Source organism: Hypanus sabinus, chromosome 20 (genome assembly GCF_030144855.1).
Source record: "Hypanus sabinus isolate sHypSab1 chromosome 20, sHypSab1.hap1, whole genome shotgun sequence".
Classification (NCBI taxonomy): Eukaryota; Metazoa; Chordata; class Chondrichthyes; order Myliobatiformes; family Dasyatidae; genus Hypanus; species Hypanus sabinus.
The window spans coordinates 21,064,630-21,082,834 of record NC_082725.1 but is presented as its reverse complement, the minus strand read 5'-3'; the positions used below and the strand labels follow the sequence as shown (position 1 = coordinate 21,082,834).

At 37.0% G+C, this 18,205-nt stretch overlaps 1 protein-coding gene across 1 annotated transcript in view; it reads left to right on the top strand.

Annotated features, from left to right (window-relative positions):
• Nucleotides 1–18,205, top strand: part of LOC132378363 (PH domain leucine-rich repeat-containing protein phosphatase 1-like) — a 162,532-nt gene that overhangs the window by 122,712 nt on the left and 21,615 nt on the right. Inside the window, exons 5-12 of the mRNA XM_059945221.1 lie at nucleotides 2,079–2,225; nucleotides 2,399–2,629; nucleotides 4,896–5,098; nucleotides 6,727–6,787; nucleotides 7,550–7,645; nucleotides 11,013–11,168; nucleotides 14,228–14,428; nucleotides 14,860–15,022. Coding sequence (XP_059801204.1) covers nucleotides 2,079–2,225; nucleotides 2,399–2,629; nucleotides 4,896–5,098; nucleotides 6,727–6,787; nucleotides 7,550–7,645; nucleotides 11,013–11,168; nucleotides 14,228–14,428; nucleotides 14,860–15,022 — 1,258 coding nt within the window. The remainder of the gene's footprint in view (nucleotides 1–2,078; nucleotides 2,226–2,398; nucleotides 2,630–4,895; nucleotides 5,099–6,726; nucleotides 6,788–7,549; nucleotides 7,646–11,012; nucleotides 11,169–14,227; nucleotides 14,429–14,859; nucleotides 15,023–18,205) is intronic.

Genomic DNA, 18,205 nt, shown 5'->3' with positions numbered 1-18,205 from the left:
GTGTTACTTTCTAAAAGGCTGTATTTTCATTGGAGAGTTGGATATGTTTCACCTCTGGCTGTACTGTGTAGTTATGAAGTAGATATTTATTGAGCTTAAATAAAAATGACTCTTCTGGGAGAAAAAAAGGGAATATCTAACTACATGCAACAGCAAGCAATTCTGTGACCATGTAATTTTTTTAAAAACACAATATTCAAATTGCATTGTTTCAGAAAGAATGATAATTTGAAGGACTAGTCCTATGCCTATTGGATCCATACCCATAATACATAAATACCCACTGAAGTTCTTTTAATTATGACTTGAAAAATTTTGTACTTCGTTTATTTACTGTACTCTTACAAAAGCACTTGCAGGTGACAAATTAACTGCATTTGAGAAGAGTTCCAAATTTATATCCTTTACATAACTTTAGATCTGAAAATTTTAATATTAGTACCTAGATTCTCAAAGATGGGACATTACCTTCCTTTTAAGTACGTAGTTTATACTTCATTGTGTTTGGTTTTGGCAGTTGAGGTGATTTTATGCATCCTGGTATTTTGCTGACATTAGATTCTTGCAGAAATCAAGCAAGATGAATTCTTAACCATGCCTTTCCAGTAGTGATGTATCTTAATTAATACATCACTAGCCTTCCCAGCATCCTGGACATCTTCAAGGAGTGATGCCCCAAAAAAACGGCATCCATCATTACGGATGCTCATTACCCAGATCATGCCGTCTTCTCATGGCTACCATCAAGGAGGAGGCACAGAAACCTGAAGGCACACACAAAAGATTCAGGAGTAGCTTCTTCCCCTCTGCCAATAGATTTCTGAGTGGACATTATATCCTCATTACTAAACTAAATCATTACTTTTTTTTTCTTGTCTATTGCAATGTACTGCTGCACAACAACAACAAATTTCATGACATACGCCATAGGAAGGTCAGGTAGCACCAATTATAGATATTGCAGCAAATACCAAGCAATTTACACAATAGGTCCATTATATACAATTCCAATTTTAGTTTTAAGAGCTATTCACTATGATAATACTTTCTTGCTTAATATTTGTGCATGTACCAGAGAAATGTATCCAATCTAGAAGTATCACATTTTGATATGGAAACTGCTCTGCATGTGACTGCAAGGAACTGCAGAGAGTTGTGGGCATAGCTCAGTGCATCACGGAAATTAGCAGTTCCTCCATATACTCTGTCTATAGTTCTCATGGCTTTGCTAAAACAGCCTTCATAATCAAAGACCCTATCCAGCCTGGATGTTCTATCCTCTCTCATTGGGCAGAAAATACAAAAGCCTCAAAGTATGTATCACCAGTCTCAATGACAGCACTTGCCTAGTATAATAATATGGACTCTTGGCCTTTATAATCTTCCTTGTTACGATCTTGCACTTTATTGAATATCTGTACCACACTTTTTCTGTAGCTGGTGCACTTTATTCTGCATTTTACCTTGTACTGTACTGCCTCAATACTGGATAATGATCTGTATGAAGTATGCAAGAGTAGCCTTTCACTCTATCTCTGCATGTGTGACAGTAATAAATGATTGCTAATTCCATGTGCTCAAGTACTTTTTCATACCTGGAACATCAGAAGAAAATGGAGACTGCTAATAACATTCATTTAAAAATGTTTTATGGTATGTTTTACTGATGTGGATTGGTCCTTGTGTAAACTGTAAGTATATGTGCTGTACATTGGATATGTTTTTAGCCCCACTTGGGTCACATGCATTAGTATGGTTTGGCTATGGTCCACTTTTGAATAGAATCTCTTTAGCTATATTTAGATAGAGCCTATGTTCAGTAATCCTTACTGAAAAGGCAAGTAATGTGTATCCGGTTTTCTCAAGCTGAGATATTAAAGAGACCGTCCTCAATGATGGTAAACTGCCTGCTCATCAAGATTGTTGTTTGGAAACCTAAGATTAAGTGATTCTTTTTAATGAGTTTCAATAAAACTTGAACAATTATCAATCCAATACTTTATTGTATATGGTGTACTTTTTAAGGTCAGATTGCTGCTTCAGTTTACATTAAATTTCTTTTTAAATCTGTACTACAGGTTTATGAAGTTGAAAAGTCTAAATCTGTCAAACAACCACATGGGAGAATTTCCTTTTGCTGTTTGTGATATTCCCACCCTGTCAGAACTCAACCTTTCCAGCAATGCCCTGCATTTTATCCCAGCAACAGTTGGCAAGATGGATAAGTAAGTATCCAGATCTCATGATATACATTTTTATTTATAATTAATTTATTTAACATTGCCTTAGTACCATGCTGTTGAACAAGTGATAGGAAAACCTTGCATAGCATGAACCTTCAATAGGCTTTGGTGATAAAGAAACTAATATTATTTTTCTTTACCTTTCTGAAATGTAGCCTACAGACAATTTTACTGGATGGCAACTGTCTCAGTTCTCTTCCATCGGAGCTGGGGAACCTGAAGCAACTGAGTTACCTGGGCCTGTCCTTCAATGAGTTCAAAAATATTCCAAAAGTTTTGGAGGACCTGACAGCTGTGGAGAGACTTTGTATGTCAGGCAATTACTTGGAGATCCTGAGCCTTCAAAGTTTGTGCAGAATGTCTCACATCAAACATCTTGATTTAAGGTAGTTCTTGTGTTGGTTTATAGTTTTGTGGGCTTCATCATAATACATTTCTATCTCTCTGATGAAATAAAACATAAGCAAATAAAAGCTTATGTTCTTTTTCCTTTGAATCAGTAGGATAGTCTGACATACTTAAACAGGTCAGATTTTTCTAGCAGCATTGATAATTATTTCAATTTCAGAAAGCCATGTTTATCAGTGAAATATGGCAAATATTATTGTCAGTGGTTAATATTTCATGAAGTAAATTGAATCTTTATTTGAGTTCATTTGTATGTATTGAATTAGAAATTGTATAAAGATGTTGAAATCAATGTTTCAATGTTATATATTATCTATGTTCAACATGTCCTTTGTATGTCAAGTTGTTGTTTTCAACCTTATAGTTCTGAATTGTAATTGCTTGTCTTCACAACATTGTATTAAAACTCCATTTACAACACACTGATTCAGTGCCCTGACTGTATGCTGTATACTGTTTGCTGCTGCCATCCTAGTAAATTTTGGTGTTCCCTTCCATAGCTTTGACCAACCTTTATAATATTGGAGGAAATTGCTGTACATTTAATGCTTAGTATCAGACAAGTAATTTGTCAAATCAAAGATACTGGGATATCAAGGTAATTTATTATTATGAAATGCATTGGCAAGATAGAGCAGTAGTTTGCTAACTTTCATGTGAAACCAAGTATATTTTTGGATGATTTTGCTGATGGGCAGTTAGCATGTAGGGGCAAGCTGACATTGGGTCATTTGAGCAACTTTTGATCACAATGACAAAAGGATTGGAGAGGAAAGAACATAAGTTGGTTAGAGTTAGTTCTTCTTGACTGAACATTAGAGGAGATGAATGGTGTGTCTGCCTGTACCAAGCACTGGAAATGGGTCAAGAAGAATAAGGAAAGATAGTCACAATCACTTTATACAGCAAATTTCTCCACTACTTCACTGTTTTTAATATACTGATACTTCTGTTACCAACAACAAGTTTATAACCTTTTTTGACTGTACAGCCATATGTGCATTTCATCAATTATTGTTTTTCTCATATCCGTGATGCTACCTGATTCTAACCCATCTCATCTACTGCTGAAACATTCATTCACACCTTCTATAGTTCGAGACTTTTTAAAATACTCAACAGCTTCCTCCTCCTATGTTGCATGAATTGTGTTCATCCAACCTCTACAGGTTATATTTTGAATCTCACTAAGTCCCATTGATCTGGGATCCAAAATTGATGACCAGCAGTATCTTTGGATTAAATAAATCTTTGATTTTAAGAATCTCAGCTTTATTTTCAATTCCCTCCATGCTGTTGGCCCTAAAGGCAGCATTTCTCCATTTCTCCAGTTCTAGCATCTTAGACTTCCACAATTCTCTCCCTAACCTACTTGCATCCATTAAGTACTCTGTTTACTTCTTAAGCCAAGTCTTTGATCAGCTCAAGTGACTAGTTGCAGAGTCTCCCATTGATAACAATCTTGTAAAACGTTTTTGGGACATTTTGATATGTTAATACTACCTAAAATCCAAGCAATTGTAATGTTTTCTGCTTCTCATAGAGCTCCTTATTGGCCACTTACCATCTTTGTTTGAGTGCTTATATGCAAAATTAATCTGGATGCAGCTGCTCCCTGGCTGGTGAAACTAGAGCATCTAGGTACTAGCCTTAAAACCATTTCAGAGTTTTATTTGTTAACCAGCTCAGGAACCAACAGACCAAAACTTTCTGTATTTTCAGATTAGAGAAAAAGAGCTATGAGGGAATGGATGGGAGAGAAAGAAGTTGCTTCAAGTATTTCGTACTTTCTGCACATGAGGCTTATGCATATTTTGTGCAAAGAAGGTCCTTGCATCTGTGATTTTGAGATTCATGTTTTAAGGCATTCATTTGTGTGCGTAATGATGGAATACTTTGACTTGTGTATGAATGCTCTAATTTCAATTACATCCATGCAGCTGTCTATTTGCTTTCACATCCATAATTCACTCACCTTTTCAATACTGAACTTTCTCACCAAACAAATTGACTTGTTTCTGCCATCATGTCATTTTAGCATCTGCATTTATTAATAGTCCTTTTTAATTTTTTAGACATATTACTTCTTGATTTTCTTCAATAAAAATTGTGCAGCCTACTTGTAATTAAAATATGAAGAGATCATATTAAAATAATATAAATATAATAAATAATAGGAATAACCATTTGACAAATCCAAATTATCTGTGAAAAGGTAGCTTAATGTTATCTATTTGAATTTAGACTCAATTACATTGCCAAGTTGGAAGCAGCAGATATGGATTACTTGCAGCATGTCACACATCTAGATCTGCGTGACAACAAACTGATTGTCCTTGATTGCACAGTATTTCAGAATATTGAGGTATTACATTGTGAACGAAACCAACTAACTAGTCTTAAAGTCAGTGGATATTTTCTGAAGACTCTTTATGCTGCTTCAAATGGTAAGTTTATATTTCCAAATACTACTTAGCATGTGAACTAAACTAAAATGCTTTGATTGTCTTGTAGAATCAGAATCAGGTTTATTATCACCGGCATGCGATGTGCAGCAGTTCCCATAATAAATTATTATGGGAGCAAAATTATGGGGCATTTTTTTTTGTTTGTGCAAAAATTGTTGTCATCCTGCCCTGGATCATACTTTTTGTTCTTGTGTAGTCTGCGACATGGTCTTCTGTGTGAATCCCAGCTTCCAGCACTTTGGCATGGCTCAGTGAAACATAGCCTGTGGCACAATGAGCAGTATTTATGATAATCACTTTGACAACTGGCTAAGCTCTTTCTTCCAGAGTGTGTGTCAGAGCAGTTGAGAAATCGATTGCTTTTAAACATTTTCTGCATTCAGTAAAACTCAGGTTATGCAAAAACATAGCCTAAAATTGAAAGCATTAAAATTTTATTTACAATTAATAAGCTAAAATGCTAATATATAGTATACAACTACTTGCTTTTCTCCTTTGTGCCAATGTCTCCCAGTCATTTAAAAGGAAATTGCCATTCTTGTGCCTGGCTTAATGCCCTACAGGCTTGGACAGACTTCTTAGCCTGAGAACAGACATATCTGTGCTGCCCATTGGCTCTATGAACAGTCCATTAAGGCAGCTGGCTGCACAGGCAGTAGTACACAAGATGCTACTGCTGATTTAATCTAAAGTTAGTGTTGGAAATTAGGATGCTATTCCCTCAGTTAAATATGGAACACAGTGCTAAAGATCCACCGAACGTATTCTGTACTTTGCTGTACTCATGATCTCAATAGTAGCCTTCAATAGAATACCTTGTGGTGACAGTATGTCAGTCATTCAGCTTAGTCAAATGGTGACCTAGATGAACTTGAGACACCGGACCTCTATGAGCAAACTAGCATCATGTGGGTAATGCTTATCAAACCCTGAAGTCTTGCATATTTATTGAGATCTTGATTTTTGGTTGTTCCCACATGGTAGATCAAAGTCTTTAGATCAGAAGGTGGTTAGAAAGAAGTTCTTTAACAGGTCTGTACCTCATAGGTAGATTTTTGCCAAACTCTTTTTCAGTCTGTTTTCTTATCTCGTAAGACATGTTCTTTGAAGCATAAATTTATATTAAAAAATAATCAATTTTGTTCATCTGTTTTTGGAAGAAAGTCATGGATAAATACTGTAATTACTTTGCCATTTCATCTGAGTACATAATTTATAAATATGTCACCCCAACATAACTTTGTTAATCAAATCTCAGTGAATCCATATTTCTTTTATGAGTGAATTACAAAGTTATGGCATTCATTTCAGCTGTACATTTTTGGCAGAGAGGTGGTAAGCATGTTAATTATAGCACACACTAGGAGATGCGTAATTTTGGATGCCAGCCTCATTGCAGGAAGGAAGTAATACCTCTTGCCTCACATAGCCTGTATAATATTTACCAGTATTAGCAAGGTTATCATTAGTACAAAAATGAGGAAAGTGTGATATGTAAGGAAATATGTTGTTCAGAGAGACCATACAATTAATATAGAAACACAAAAATAAAAATTGACATTCTCATGCCACTTAAAATAAAATGACTAAACTGTTCTTTGTTTCAGAACTTGTATATATCGATATATATCCAGTCCCAAACAATCTCACTTTCATGGATGTCTCAAGGTAGGTGATAAATCAAACAAAAACTACAGACATTAGAAATCTGAAGTGAAGATACTAGGTATAAGAAACACCCGGTAGAACAGGTAGTTCTAATGAGTAGACTTTAACCTGAAACATTAACTCTGTTTCTCTTTCCACAAACTCTGCATGAACTGCAATGTGTTTTTGGATCCTTCTGCTTTTATTAAAGTCATTTTGTAACTAGATTACCTCTAGTTTGATTTGTTTAGGGTATATTTCTGTTCTCTGCAGCCCGTTGAAAATAATTTTTTTTTGGAACCGAAACTGAAGGAGAGAAGCTGTCCTTTATGCTTCTGTTGTGTTTCTGTTCCTATATTAGCTTTGAAGCAACTAGGATACTAAATTGTGAGTACAGTGTTAAGATTCATGAAGTACCATTCATGGAATTTGTTCAAAAATTAACAGAAGAAGTAGGATTCAAGCATTTATTCATAAAATGTCAACTCTAATTTAAAACAGAGGGAGCTAATATTTTACAAATGTACTTGAGTTCAGCCTGTTCTGATGTTGTAACACACACATTCAACCTTGCATTGCTAAGTAGACTGAATATGCAGTTAGTGCAAACGAGCCTTTTATTGCTTCCAAAAATGACAAGACAGTCTGTGTGGCTGGACAATTACCATTGCCGAAAAAAAAGGAAAATTAATTACTTGTCTTTGGATTGAAATGTTATTAAAGAATAGAGTCAATTCTTGATTATCAGTGATTTACTGTGTTTACATTGTTTTGCAAATACAGAAACAGACTGGATAGTTTACCTGAATGGGTGTGTGAAGTTAAGAAAATGGAAGTCTTGGATATCAGTCACAATCAGCTCTGTGAGTTGCCTGCAAGGTAAGTGTTGTTTACTGTATGACAGCTACAGCAGAAAAAAACAACAAAAATAACTCATTCATCTCTATGCAGTATAATTAAGAACCTGCCTCTGGCTATCCAAAAATACTATGCTAAAATCAAGATCAATATGAACTGTTCCATTAAAAATAAACACAGGTGAATTCTTAAGGATGTGACAGACAAACTTAAACATAAGTTATCATCATAAATATTTAAAACGTGGTTTAGAATTGAAATTGTAATGTTTGGGACTTGGTATGTAAGACTGTTGATTAAAATGATGATGTTTGGAAATGAAACAGATGAGAGAACCTTTATTTGGGATAGCCTTTCTTTACTTGGCATAAAATAATGACTGGAAAAGTTTATGATCTGGGTCACAAAAGTGCTGGAATAACCAAAGATCATAGGTGCTGTTTATGGATAAAAATTCAGTGGTATTTTCCAACATCACTGCACATTATTGGGCAGTCAATATAGTAGTAGTTTTCAATGAAGCAGGTCATCCTTGATTCTGAGGGATAGCCTAAAAAGCCTTTCACCGGAGAGGGAGTCTGGTGCAATGGCATCTCCATCAGCATGAACAAAGCTGAATAAAGGATAAATATCAACCTTCAGGTATTTTGGAGCTGACACAGAAAGGGGCAAAAAACACAGATATAGGTGGAAAATAGGCACAGAAGTACGCAGACTAAAAGAATATTACAGCAGCATGAGATGGTCATTACTTTCAAGGAACTAAAAGAATAAGCAATTTTAGGGAAATTAAAAATAGCCTGTGCTCACAGTGGTGCTTACGATTCGCAGTCGGATGGGAAGGCAGATTCAGATTTTGTTAAGTAAACAGCAGTTTTGTTATAAGGGTAACAACCAAAGAGGTAACTGGCTTGATTGAGAATTTCTGAGGAAAAAATGCAGGGAAATTAATTTTATCATAACCCAAGAACAAGTTAAAAGTACAAGCAATGATTTGCTAGATAGGATACATTAATAATGTAAGTGATTAAGGAATCAGGTATTATTTTTAGCATGTATTTCATGAATAAAATGAATTTAGGGAAACAGTAAATGTGGAGCAACTGGAAGAAGTGATTTTGAGATAAAGGCCTAAACTACTGGTAGTACTCAGTAGATAAGACAGTAACTGAAGAGAGAAATAGTTAATTTCTTTCTTCACATAAGCTGTATGTCCAGCATTTATATTTTTAGTTCATATTTTGCTTTTGTGTATTTAGATGAGAGCAAAAAATTTCACATTGGAAGAGATCCAGGATTGGAATTGGTTGAAGCAGTTGAGAGAGAGGCCCCAGTATAGAGTTATAAATCAGTGTAACTCACAATGTAGACTGCTGGATTTTGTTAATTAAAATTATTATTAAAATTCTAATCTGATTGGACAGAAAGTTTCAGTATACTCTTGAAAACCTGACTTCTGAGAAGCTTGATGACACTGAAAGCTAGTAGACTGGAACCCATCCTCCATTTTCATTGCCCCTGTCATTGGTGCATTATGCTTCAGTATGTACAAAAGCACTAACAGTTTGTCAAGATTTCTCAAACTGCATTGTCCAATACCACAGCCTTAACCACTGGGAAGTCTAAGGGTGACATCTGGTGCATGGGAGCACCATCACCTCAAAGCTTTCCTCCACACCATGCATAACCCTGATGTAGAACTTCGAAACTATTTGTTGTTTTTGTGAGATTAAAATTCTGGTGTTTCCAATGTAACAACATTGAGACAGACTGTATCAGTTCAAGGTAGCTCACCATGTTATCCTTAAGGGTAGATAGTGGCAAGCAAATGTTGGTTTTATGATTTCTCATCCTGTAATTGGGTGATAAAAGATACAATGTCAGAGTGGTTGAAAGAGAAGGGGATAAAGAAAAAGTAATGGATCTAAATGATGCGGTGGTAGGATGACCAGAGTGGTACCCAGCTGGCAGATATGCTACAATCTTTGATTTTTGTAACTTTGTACAGTCAAGCTCCACAGTTTTGAAGTTCTGATGCAAAGAAAACATCATTCCAATCCTCATTTTTTTCTGTTCATAACCATTAATCATTTGCAGAAGAAGTTTCTTTGAAACTACTCTGCATTCTTAGTTTATTGTGATTATTATTGATTTTGCATTCAAAATGTTGGCATGATCCCTGAGCAGTGATTAGTGCAGATAAATAAGAGACAAAATATAAAATACAATTTATTCCAACTAGCCATTCACACTATCAAAGAAACAAAAGTTAATTCTGCAGAACCAAACTGCCTGTCAGTGACTGAAATGTAAAGCTGTCAACTGCCACCCTCAGTAGGCATGACATGTCGCTTCACAATTTTCAGCAAGGTGCGTAATTGGATAGTTAATTTATTAAGAAATCTGGAAAATGAATAGGACAGCCAGTCATATGATCCTGTAGGGCAGATAACATTGCTCAGGGGATCATGATAAAGCCATTGAGATTGCATTCAGTTTTTCCAAAGAGATGGTGATTACAGAATTGGATATATAAAATCCAGAAAACAAGGTTGGATGTTCCTTTCTATAATTTTGCTGACAACTCTATGGTTAACTGTCATGTGTATACCTATAAGTTTGGTCGAAACTGATTTAGATGTATGCTTTTTAAGCCCTGAACTCAGTACAGGACATGAAGGATAAATTTGCTGGAATTCTTCAGCATTTAAACTAGAGCATTTACCTGCATATTTGATGCAGCATTCATAAGTACATCCATGTGAATGAAGGATTTTCATTGTGTGAAAGAAAGGCAAGATTTTTTCAGTAATGTTTCTAATTTAAAATATTTTGGGTGATTTTTAAAATTATATTTCAATTCTTAACACACTTTTTCATATAGCTTAAATATTTGTGAATATCAGTAGTTAACAGCTTAGACAGATGCCAAATCTAGGTCATGATTTTGCTGTTTGTCGAAGTTTTTCAGCATTTTCTTATGCAGGGCTTGTTTCAGCCCACTCACGGGATCAGATTATGTTATTTTTGGCCCTGCTGTCTCACAGCTTTTACAATCAGGTCAGGAGGCTTTTGTCTGACATGTTCTATGCATATATGTCCATGAAATGCACAGGATAATTAGATATACAAATATACTTTGTATATTGTGGACTGTGGAGTCCTCTTAGCAAAATCAAGGCTGATATTTTTGTGCCTCACTGTTCATTTATACTGTAATGTGGTTAATTCAGTGAATGTTTTATTTAAGATGTGAGTAAAGTAAAGCTTTAATTATTTCTACTTTAATTTACTCTGTTTTCTGTATTTTCTCAAATGTTCTTGACAGAATTATACATTCATTGATGAGAAGCATTGAACTCAGTGTTGTATGTCTATCCTTCATCAGGTTGTTCTGCGGCGGTAGTTTACGCAAATTTCTAGCTGGTCACAACCAACTCCGAAGACTTCCAGAGCGACTTGAGCAGACACCAGTCGAAGTTCTTGACATCCAGCACAACCATTTAACCGAGTTGCCCTCAAACCTTTTCATAAAAGCTGAATGGTAGTAGATATTTCATTATCATAAACTGCAGATCCACATCTGAAACATCAGCTCTTTCTCCTTCTTTTAATATTGCCTGATCTGCTGAGTTTTTCCAGCATTTTCTGTTTATAGTAAAAGAAAGGAGCATTGGCTCTACAGGTAGTGAGGAGTGGAATAATGGAAAATAGGAATTGGCAGGTGAATTGAACAGATGTTTTATCACAGTCTTTACCATGAGAGGGTACAAATATCATCCACAAATAGGATCGTGGAAAAATCCAGTCTCCAGAGAAATGATACTGAGCAAGTAGTTGGAGCTGCAGACTGTAGACTTCTTCCAAGGATCACAAAAGAAGTGGCTGGTCAGATAGTCAGTGTGGGTTGTAGTTTTCCAAAATAATTTGGAGAAATTCATTAAATTGCAAAACAGCAAATGTAACTCCCTCATTCAAAAAGTAACAGGCAATGATCAGAAAACTATAAACCAGTAAGCTTATATTGAAAGCTATTATTAAGGAAGGTGGAGCTGGGCACTTGGAAAACATCAAGATAATCAGTCATGTTCCACTGATTTATTGGCATTCTTTTAAGTAATTTGTCCTTTGGATGCTTAGATTCCAGAAGACATTTTATGAAGTGCCATATCAAAGGTTATTGTGTTAATTAAAAATTGTTGGTGTAGTTTAAATAATAGTATGGGTAGATGATCAGCTGGCAAATAGGAAAAGGAGAGTAAGAATCTGCTTTTTTTTCCTAGTTGACATGATGTAGTGAATTATCTACCACAGGGAATAGTGCTGAAGCATTACATTTTTCAAAATTTATGTAGACATTGTAGGTTAAGTTATTAAAAGTACGGTGGCTAAATTTCCTGATGACACAACAATTACTAGGAAAGTTGTTTGTGAAGAGGAGCAAGGCTACAAGTATAGATAGCTAATTGTCAAAAAATGTAAGATCATCCATTTGGCAGAAGAAATTAAAAAAGGAGCCTATTGTCAATAGGGAGGTGTTTAGAGATTCAAAATGCAGAGAGATTCAAAGTGTCTGTAGGTATAATTAATTAAGTAAGCTCACAGAATGTTAATGTGCATTTTAAGGGAAATTGAATTTCAAAGTAAGGAAGTTAAAATATAAAATATAGAACTATACAGCACAGGCCCTATTGTCCACGATGTCTATGCCAAACAAGGTGCTGAATTAAGCTGAGTCACTTCTGCCTGTACATGAATCCACATCCCTTCATTCCCTGTCTATTCATTTGTTTATATAACTGCTTTTCAAATGTCAATATTATATCTGCTTGTAGCACTAAGTAGGCAGCCTGTGTTTAAAAAAATCTTCTGCCATTCTGGTTTTGCTTTAATTATGTGGGTACTAGTGAAACCACATGTAATGTTTTAATCTCCTTACTCCTTATCCAAGGATGAGTGCTAATGCTGGTCAGTTTCCAGTTCCATAGTGAAGTGCCTGCTTAGTACTATTGAGTCATTTGATAAGTTGTTGAACTGAGGAGACAGATGTTCTTTAGATCTGACCTGTTAGTTTAGGCCAGCTGTAGCTGGCATATCTCATGCAACCTCATTCATATGCAAGGCATATAGTATTGTCAATTGTCATCCACTGGCCAGTTTGAACAAGATGCAGCCCAGTGTCAGCTACTAAGCTAGGATAATGGGTATTACAAAGCTCATGCAGTGCACATTTTAATCGTTTCAGGAGACTAATCCCATGATTTCATCTTTCTTAAAATCAAATTAGTTATACTGGGGAGAAAATTGTCTTCTCCCATTTCAAATCAGCTTTCCTTTCCCATTCTGGCCTGTCAGTCCATGGCCATGATGAGGCCACACCTTATATTCCATATGGGTAGTTTCCAACCTGATGGCATGAACATCTATTTCTTCAGCTTCTGATAATTGCCCTCCCCTACTTCACTATTCCCTATTTCTGTTTCCCTCTCTCACCTTATCTCCTTACCTGCCCACCACCTCCCTCTGGTGCTCCACTTCCTTCCCTTTCTTCCATGGTCTTCTATCTTCTCCTATCAGATTTCCCCTTTATCCAACCCTTTATCTCTTCCACCAATCAACTTCCAAGCTCTTTACTTCACCCCTCCTCCTCTCCTGATCTCCCGATTTCACCTATCACCTACTACATTGTACTACTTACTCCATTCCCCCCACCCTCTTGCCCTGACTTCTCTTTTTTCCAGTCATCGTGAAGGGTCTCCACCCAAAACGTCGATTGTGTACTCTTTTCCATAGATACTGCCTGGCCTGCTGAGTTCCTCTAGCATTTTGTGTGTGTTGCTTTAGATTTCCTGCATCTGCAGATTTTCTTGTGTTTGTGTCTTCTGTCTTCATCGTTTTTAGCCAAGCATAATTGACATTATGCTCCTTTAACCCTTACATGTTTTTTATTTCTCTTGTAACTTTCTCAAGCCTCCCCATCTGCAAGTTAACAGAGCACATTTCCTAAAGCCCTATTACAAAGCCTTATTTCCATATTTTTCCTCTTAGAAGTCATGGCCTATGAAGCACAATGCAAGTTCTAAAGATTATGTGAGCAACAAAGAAAATTGCTTACCCATTTACTGGGTGCTTGTCTTTTTGAGTGATCAAAGAATTAATTCAAATGTGATAGCCAAGATTACCTTCCTGTTCAAAATGTACTTATGGGCAATGTATAAGTAGAGTGCAAGGAGTTAATTCTTTAACAAAAGATATATATAAAATCATAAAATTCCAGAAAGACTGAAAATAAATACAAGTCTTTATTAAGTCCTAGTTCTAATTAATGCATAGAAATAGTTCAATATTTTCTAAGGTTGTTTCAACCTTAGGGAAATGAGTAACCAAAAATTATTTAAAAATATAAAGATTCTTTGTATCTTAGTTTAAATATTCTGGCATTGCTGCTGTTCTTTCATAGTTTACCTATTTAGAAACCTGCTGTGGTATATTCTTTATAACTTATGCTTTCTGTAATATTATGTAAAATCTTGAAATAATAAATTATCAAAACAATGTGATGATTAGTTTGAAATACTAATAGTTCTCTTTGTCCCTCAACAGTTTACGTAGTCTCAATGCTTCAGCAAATAAACTGGAGATAATTCCTCCCTCCTGCCTGTCAGAGGACAGCCACAGCATGTTACAAGAACTGTACTTAACAAATAATTATCTCCCTGATAAATGTGTGCCATTGCTGACAGGACACACTTGTCTTAAGGTTCTGCACCTTGCATACAACAGACTTCAGAGCTTTCCAGCCAGGTAAGGTTTCCCAGGCGAGCAGCTCAAATGTGATAAGTCTCTTTCGATCAGACTCTGTTTTGAGAGAAACCTGGGTAATTGCATCTGTGATTTTGGTAGAACATTACAAAGCTTCCATTGATTTATGGGCCAATTGCTTGAAAACTATGACTGACTGGGATAAATGTGTGGGTTGACAACATGCTTCACTTGTGAAAGCAAACCACTGCCGTGTTAAAGATGATTGTTATGTAGGCAGTATGTCTGTTATTGATGTGAAGGCCATTTACTCTTGAGCATAAATTTATCCCCCTTGCGGAGATGAAGAGCTCCTATACTTCCATTGCTCCACCACGTAGCTTCCTGATCTGTTAGTTCCCTAAATAAATAAGATGCTAGTTTTCTCTCTCATTATGAGCCTTTTCATTAACATTCCTCATTTTTATTTGCAGTAGAATGGCAAAACTTGAAGAGCTGGAAGAAATTGATCTAAGTGGGAACAAACTGAAAACCATTCCAACCACAATAATGAATTGCAGGCGAATGCACACCATTATTGCACATTCCAATTGTATTGAAGTCTTTCCTGAAGTGATGCATCTGTCAGAAATAAAGGTAAGTAATAAAGGACCCCATGATCTACAATGAACTGTAACAAGTGCCGAAAGTAAACACTAGGATTTGTATTGAAACTGGAATTATTACATCTTGAATGGGATAATGTTAAGTGAGTATTACGTTGTCTCCCTTTCCACCTGCTCCCACTGCCATTCTCCATCCATTCACCCAGAACAACTGAATTCTCATACCTTTGCAGTTGTCAACTTGTTTTTATTCAACTATTCACCACCATCCTCCCCTTCACTGGCTTTCGCTAACTCCCTAAGCCGCCTCCCCAAGCCTCCACCCTGCCTTCCAGCCCCCCCCCCCCCCCCCCCAGTTCTCGACAACCCCAATGGATCTCATTTACTCTCCCACAGCCCTGCCACTCACAGGATAGAATTGGGGATTTGGGGAACATATCTTGGGGAAATGGTAAGATCCTTTTTCCCATCATGGGGTTATCTAAATCAAGAGCACTTAGTTACAAGATAAGAGGAAGGAGACATGATACTGTAGCTGCGGGAATCTGAAGCTATAAACAACGAATAAGCAGCATTTAGACAAGCAGTTAAATTGCAATAGCATAGGTGGCTATAGACAAATTTAGGTAAATAGAATTCATATAGATAAGTATGATGGTTGACATAGACACATTGGCTATGTTATTTTGATTCTGGGGAGTGGAGAGTTTTTGGAACTCTTAAAAACTTGTGAAAGCAGAATCTTCTTTGACATAGATTCTTGATAACTGTAAGGATGAAATTTTTGTGCAAGTTGGCACAGTTGGAGTGGTAGACAAAGAACTGCGATACTACTGAATGGTTCAATGGCCTTAAAGGTCTATTCCTGAACTCTGCTGTATATTGGGTCATGTAGGGCAGGGTGAGAGATGGTATTTCTATCGGTGTGAACTTAGTGGAGGTTGCAATGTTGTATGCAGCGGTCTTCCTGCGGCTATTTTTTGGTTGGCTGATGAATAGACTAAAGCACAATGTCAATGAATTTCTGCATAGCTTTCCTCTTTATCTGATGAAGTTCCTCATCACATGGCCTCTTGGAGTATGTGTTTCATATTGATTCATTTCAGATTGCAGGTAGTAAGCCAATTTCCCTCAGGATCAATAAAGTATGTCTGAAAGCAGCAACAGTTCATTGGTCTGTACCTTGTAACAATAAAGTGTGGTGGGCAATAACCGCATATGCACATTGTTAACACGTCCTCAGTGTTAGTCAGGTGCCCCGTGGCTCTTTTACCCAGTTTATTTCTCATCTGCTGTTGCTTGATGAAAATGGAGAGAAGTGATACGATGTAATCTTGAAAGAGCATTACTGTTTATAAACACCCAGATGGCACTGCTGATGAACTACGGTGATGTGTTGCAGGCTGCTAACAAAATTTCTAAATATACTGCTTCCAAATCACTCTCATTGCAATCTGCAGCCTATAATTTCCCTTTAACCGATGTACTTTTGAACCATCTTAATGAACTAGTGATTTCACGATCTTCTGAAGGATTCAGCAAATTTAACTCTCAAGCAAGCACATATGATACAAGTAAGTGGATGAAGATACAAAAGAGAGGGAGGAGTGGAGGACTCTACCCAGCATCTTGTTAGCAAAGGTACATTTGCTGGAGACCAAGATTGGGGACCTAAGGGCAAGATTGCTGTATTGGAGGGACATGAAGAATTATTGTGCCCTGTGTTCCACAGAGACATAGCTCACTTCAGACATGCTGGATATACTGGAAAGACCCAAGGGCTTCTAAGTGGAGAAACTGCTGATTTGGTAGAGGCAAAGGTGGGGGTCTGTGTTTCATGATAAACTCTTTATGGTGTTACCCCCATCTGATTAAGTGCCAATTATTTTCCTTACCATGAAGAGCTCTTCTGTGTGATCCTGACCCATTTTACATACCACCAAAGGCAGATGTTAAGCAAGCACCCAAAGTACTAAATGCCACAATTAGCAAGCAAGAAACAGCCTCCCCCTGAGGTTTTTCAAATCATTGTTTTGGATTATCATCATCACATGCAGCACCAGGGATCCCAACACACTCGACCACTGTTACACCACAATTAGGAGTGCTTAAAGTTTCGTGCCTTAACTGCATTTTGGGAAATCTGATTACTTAGCTGTACCCATGTACATATTAGCAGAGACTAAAGAGCAAGGCTTCAGAGATAAGGATAACAAAGAGGTGGTCGAAGGAGACTGAGGAGTGGCTGCGGGATTGTTTCGAGTCTATTTTCAAGGACGCATCAGAGGATCTGAATGAATGCACCACAATTGTTGTAGACTTTATGAAAATAGCTGTAGACAAGTATGTTCCGACAAAATCATTTCGAATCTTCCTTAATCGGATGTCTTGGATGAACCTTGAGATCTGCAATCTGCTGAGGCAGATCAGTGGCATTCAGGTCTGGTGATCAACTGAAATACAAGAGGTCCGGGTTCAAATTCCTGAAAGCCATCTCGTGCAAAGTGGCAATTTTGGATCAAACTTGAATCACTGAAGGATGCTCAACAGCTGTGCAGGGTTTGAATGCTATCACCTCTTATAAAATGAAACTAAGCGACTTTGGCAACAACATGGCTTTGCTCCCAGATGAGCTCAATGCCTTTTATGCTCACTTTGACCATCAAAACATGAAAGCACATTCACGAACTCCCACAGCCCCCAATGACCCTGTGATTTTCAGTCTCTGAGGCTGACGTGAGGGTATCCTTCAGGAGGATGAACCTATGGAAAGCATCTGGCTCAGACAGGGTACCTGGCTGAGCACTAAAGACGTGCTGATCAACTGGAGTGTTCACTGATATCTTTAACCTCTTGCTTCGGCAATCTGAGGTACCCCCCTGCTTCAAGCAGCTTCAATTATACATCTACTGGGATGTTGTGCTTTGAGAGGTTGGTGATGAATCATATGAACTCCTGCCTGAGAAGCAATTTGGATCCACTCCAGTTTGCCTACCATCACAACAGGCAGGTCAATAGCAGATGCCATTTCATTGGCTCTTCACTCAATCCTGGAATGTGGATAGCGAAGATACATACAATAGGATCTTTTCATTGACTACAGGTCAATATTCGGTAATATCCTCACCTCAAAGCCAATGAATAAGCTTCAAAACCTTGGCCTCAATACTCCCTTCTGCAATTGGATCCTCTGTTTCCTCACTTGCAGACCCTA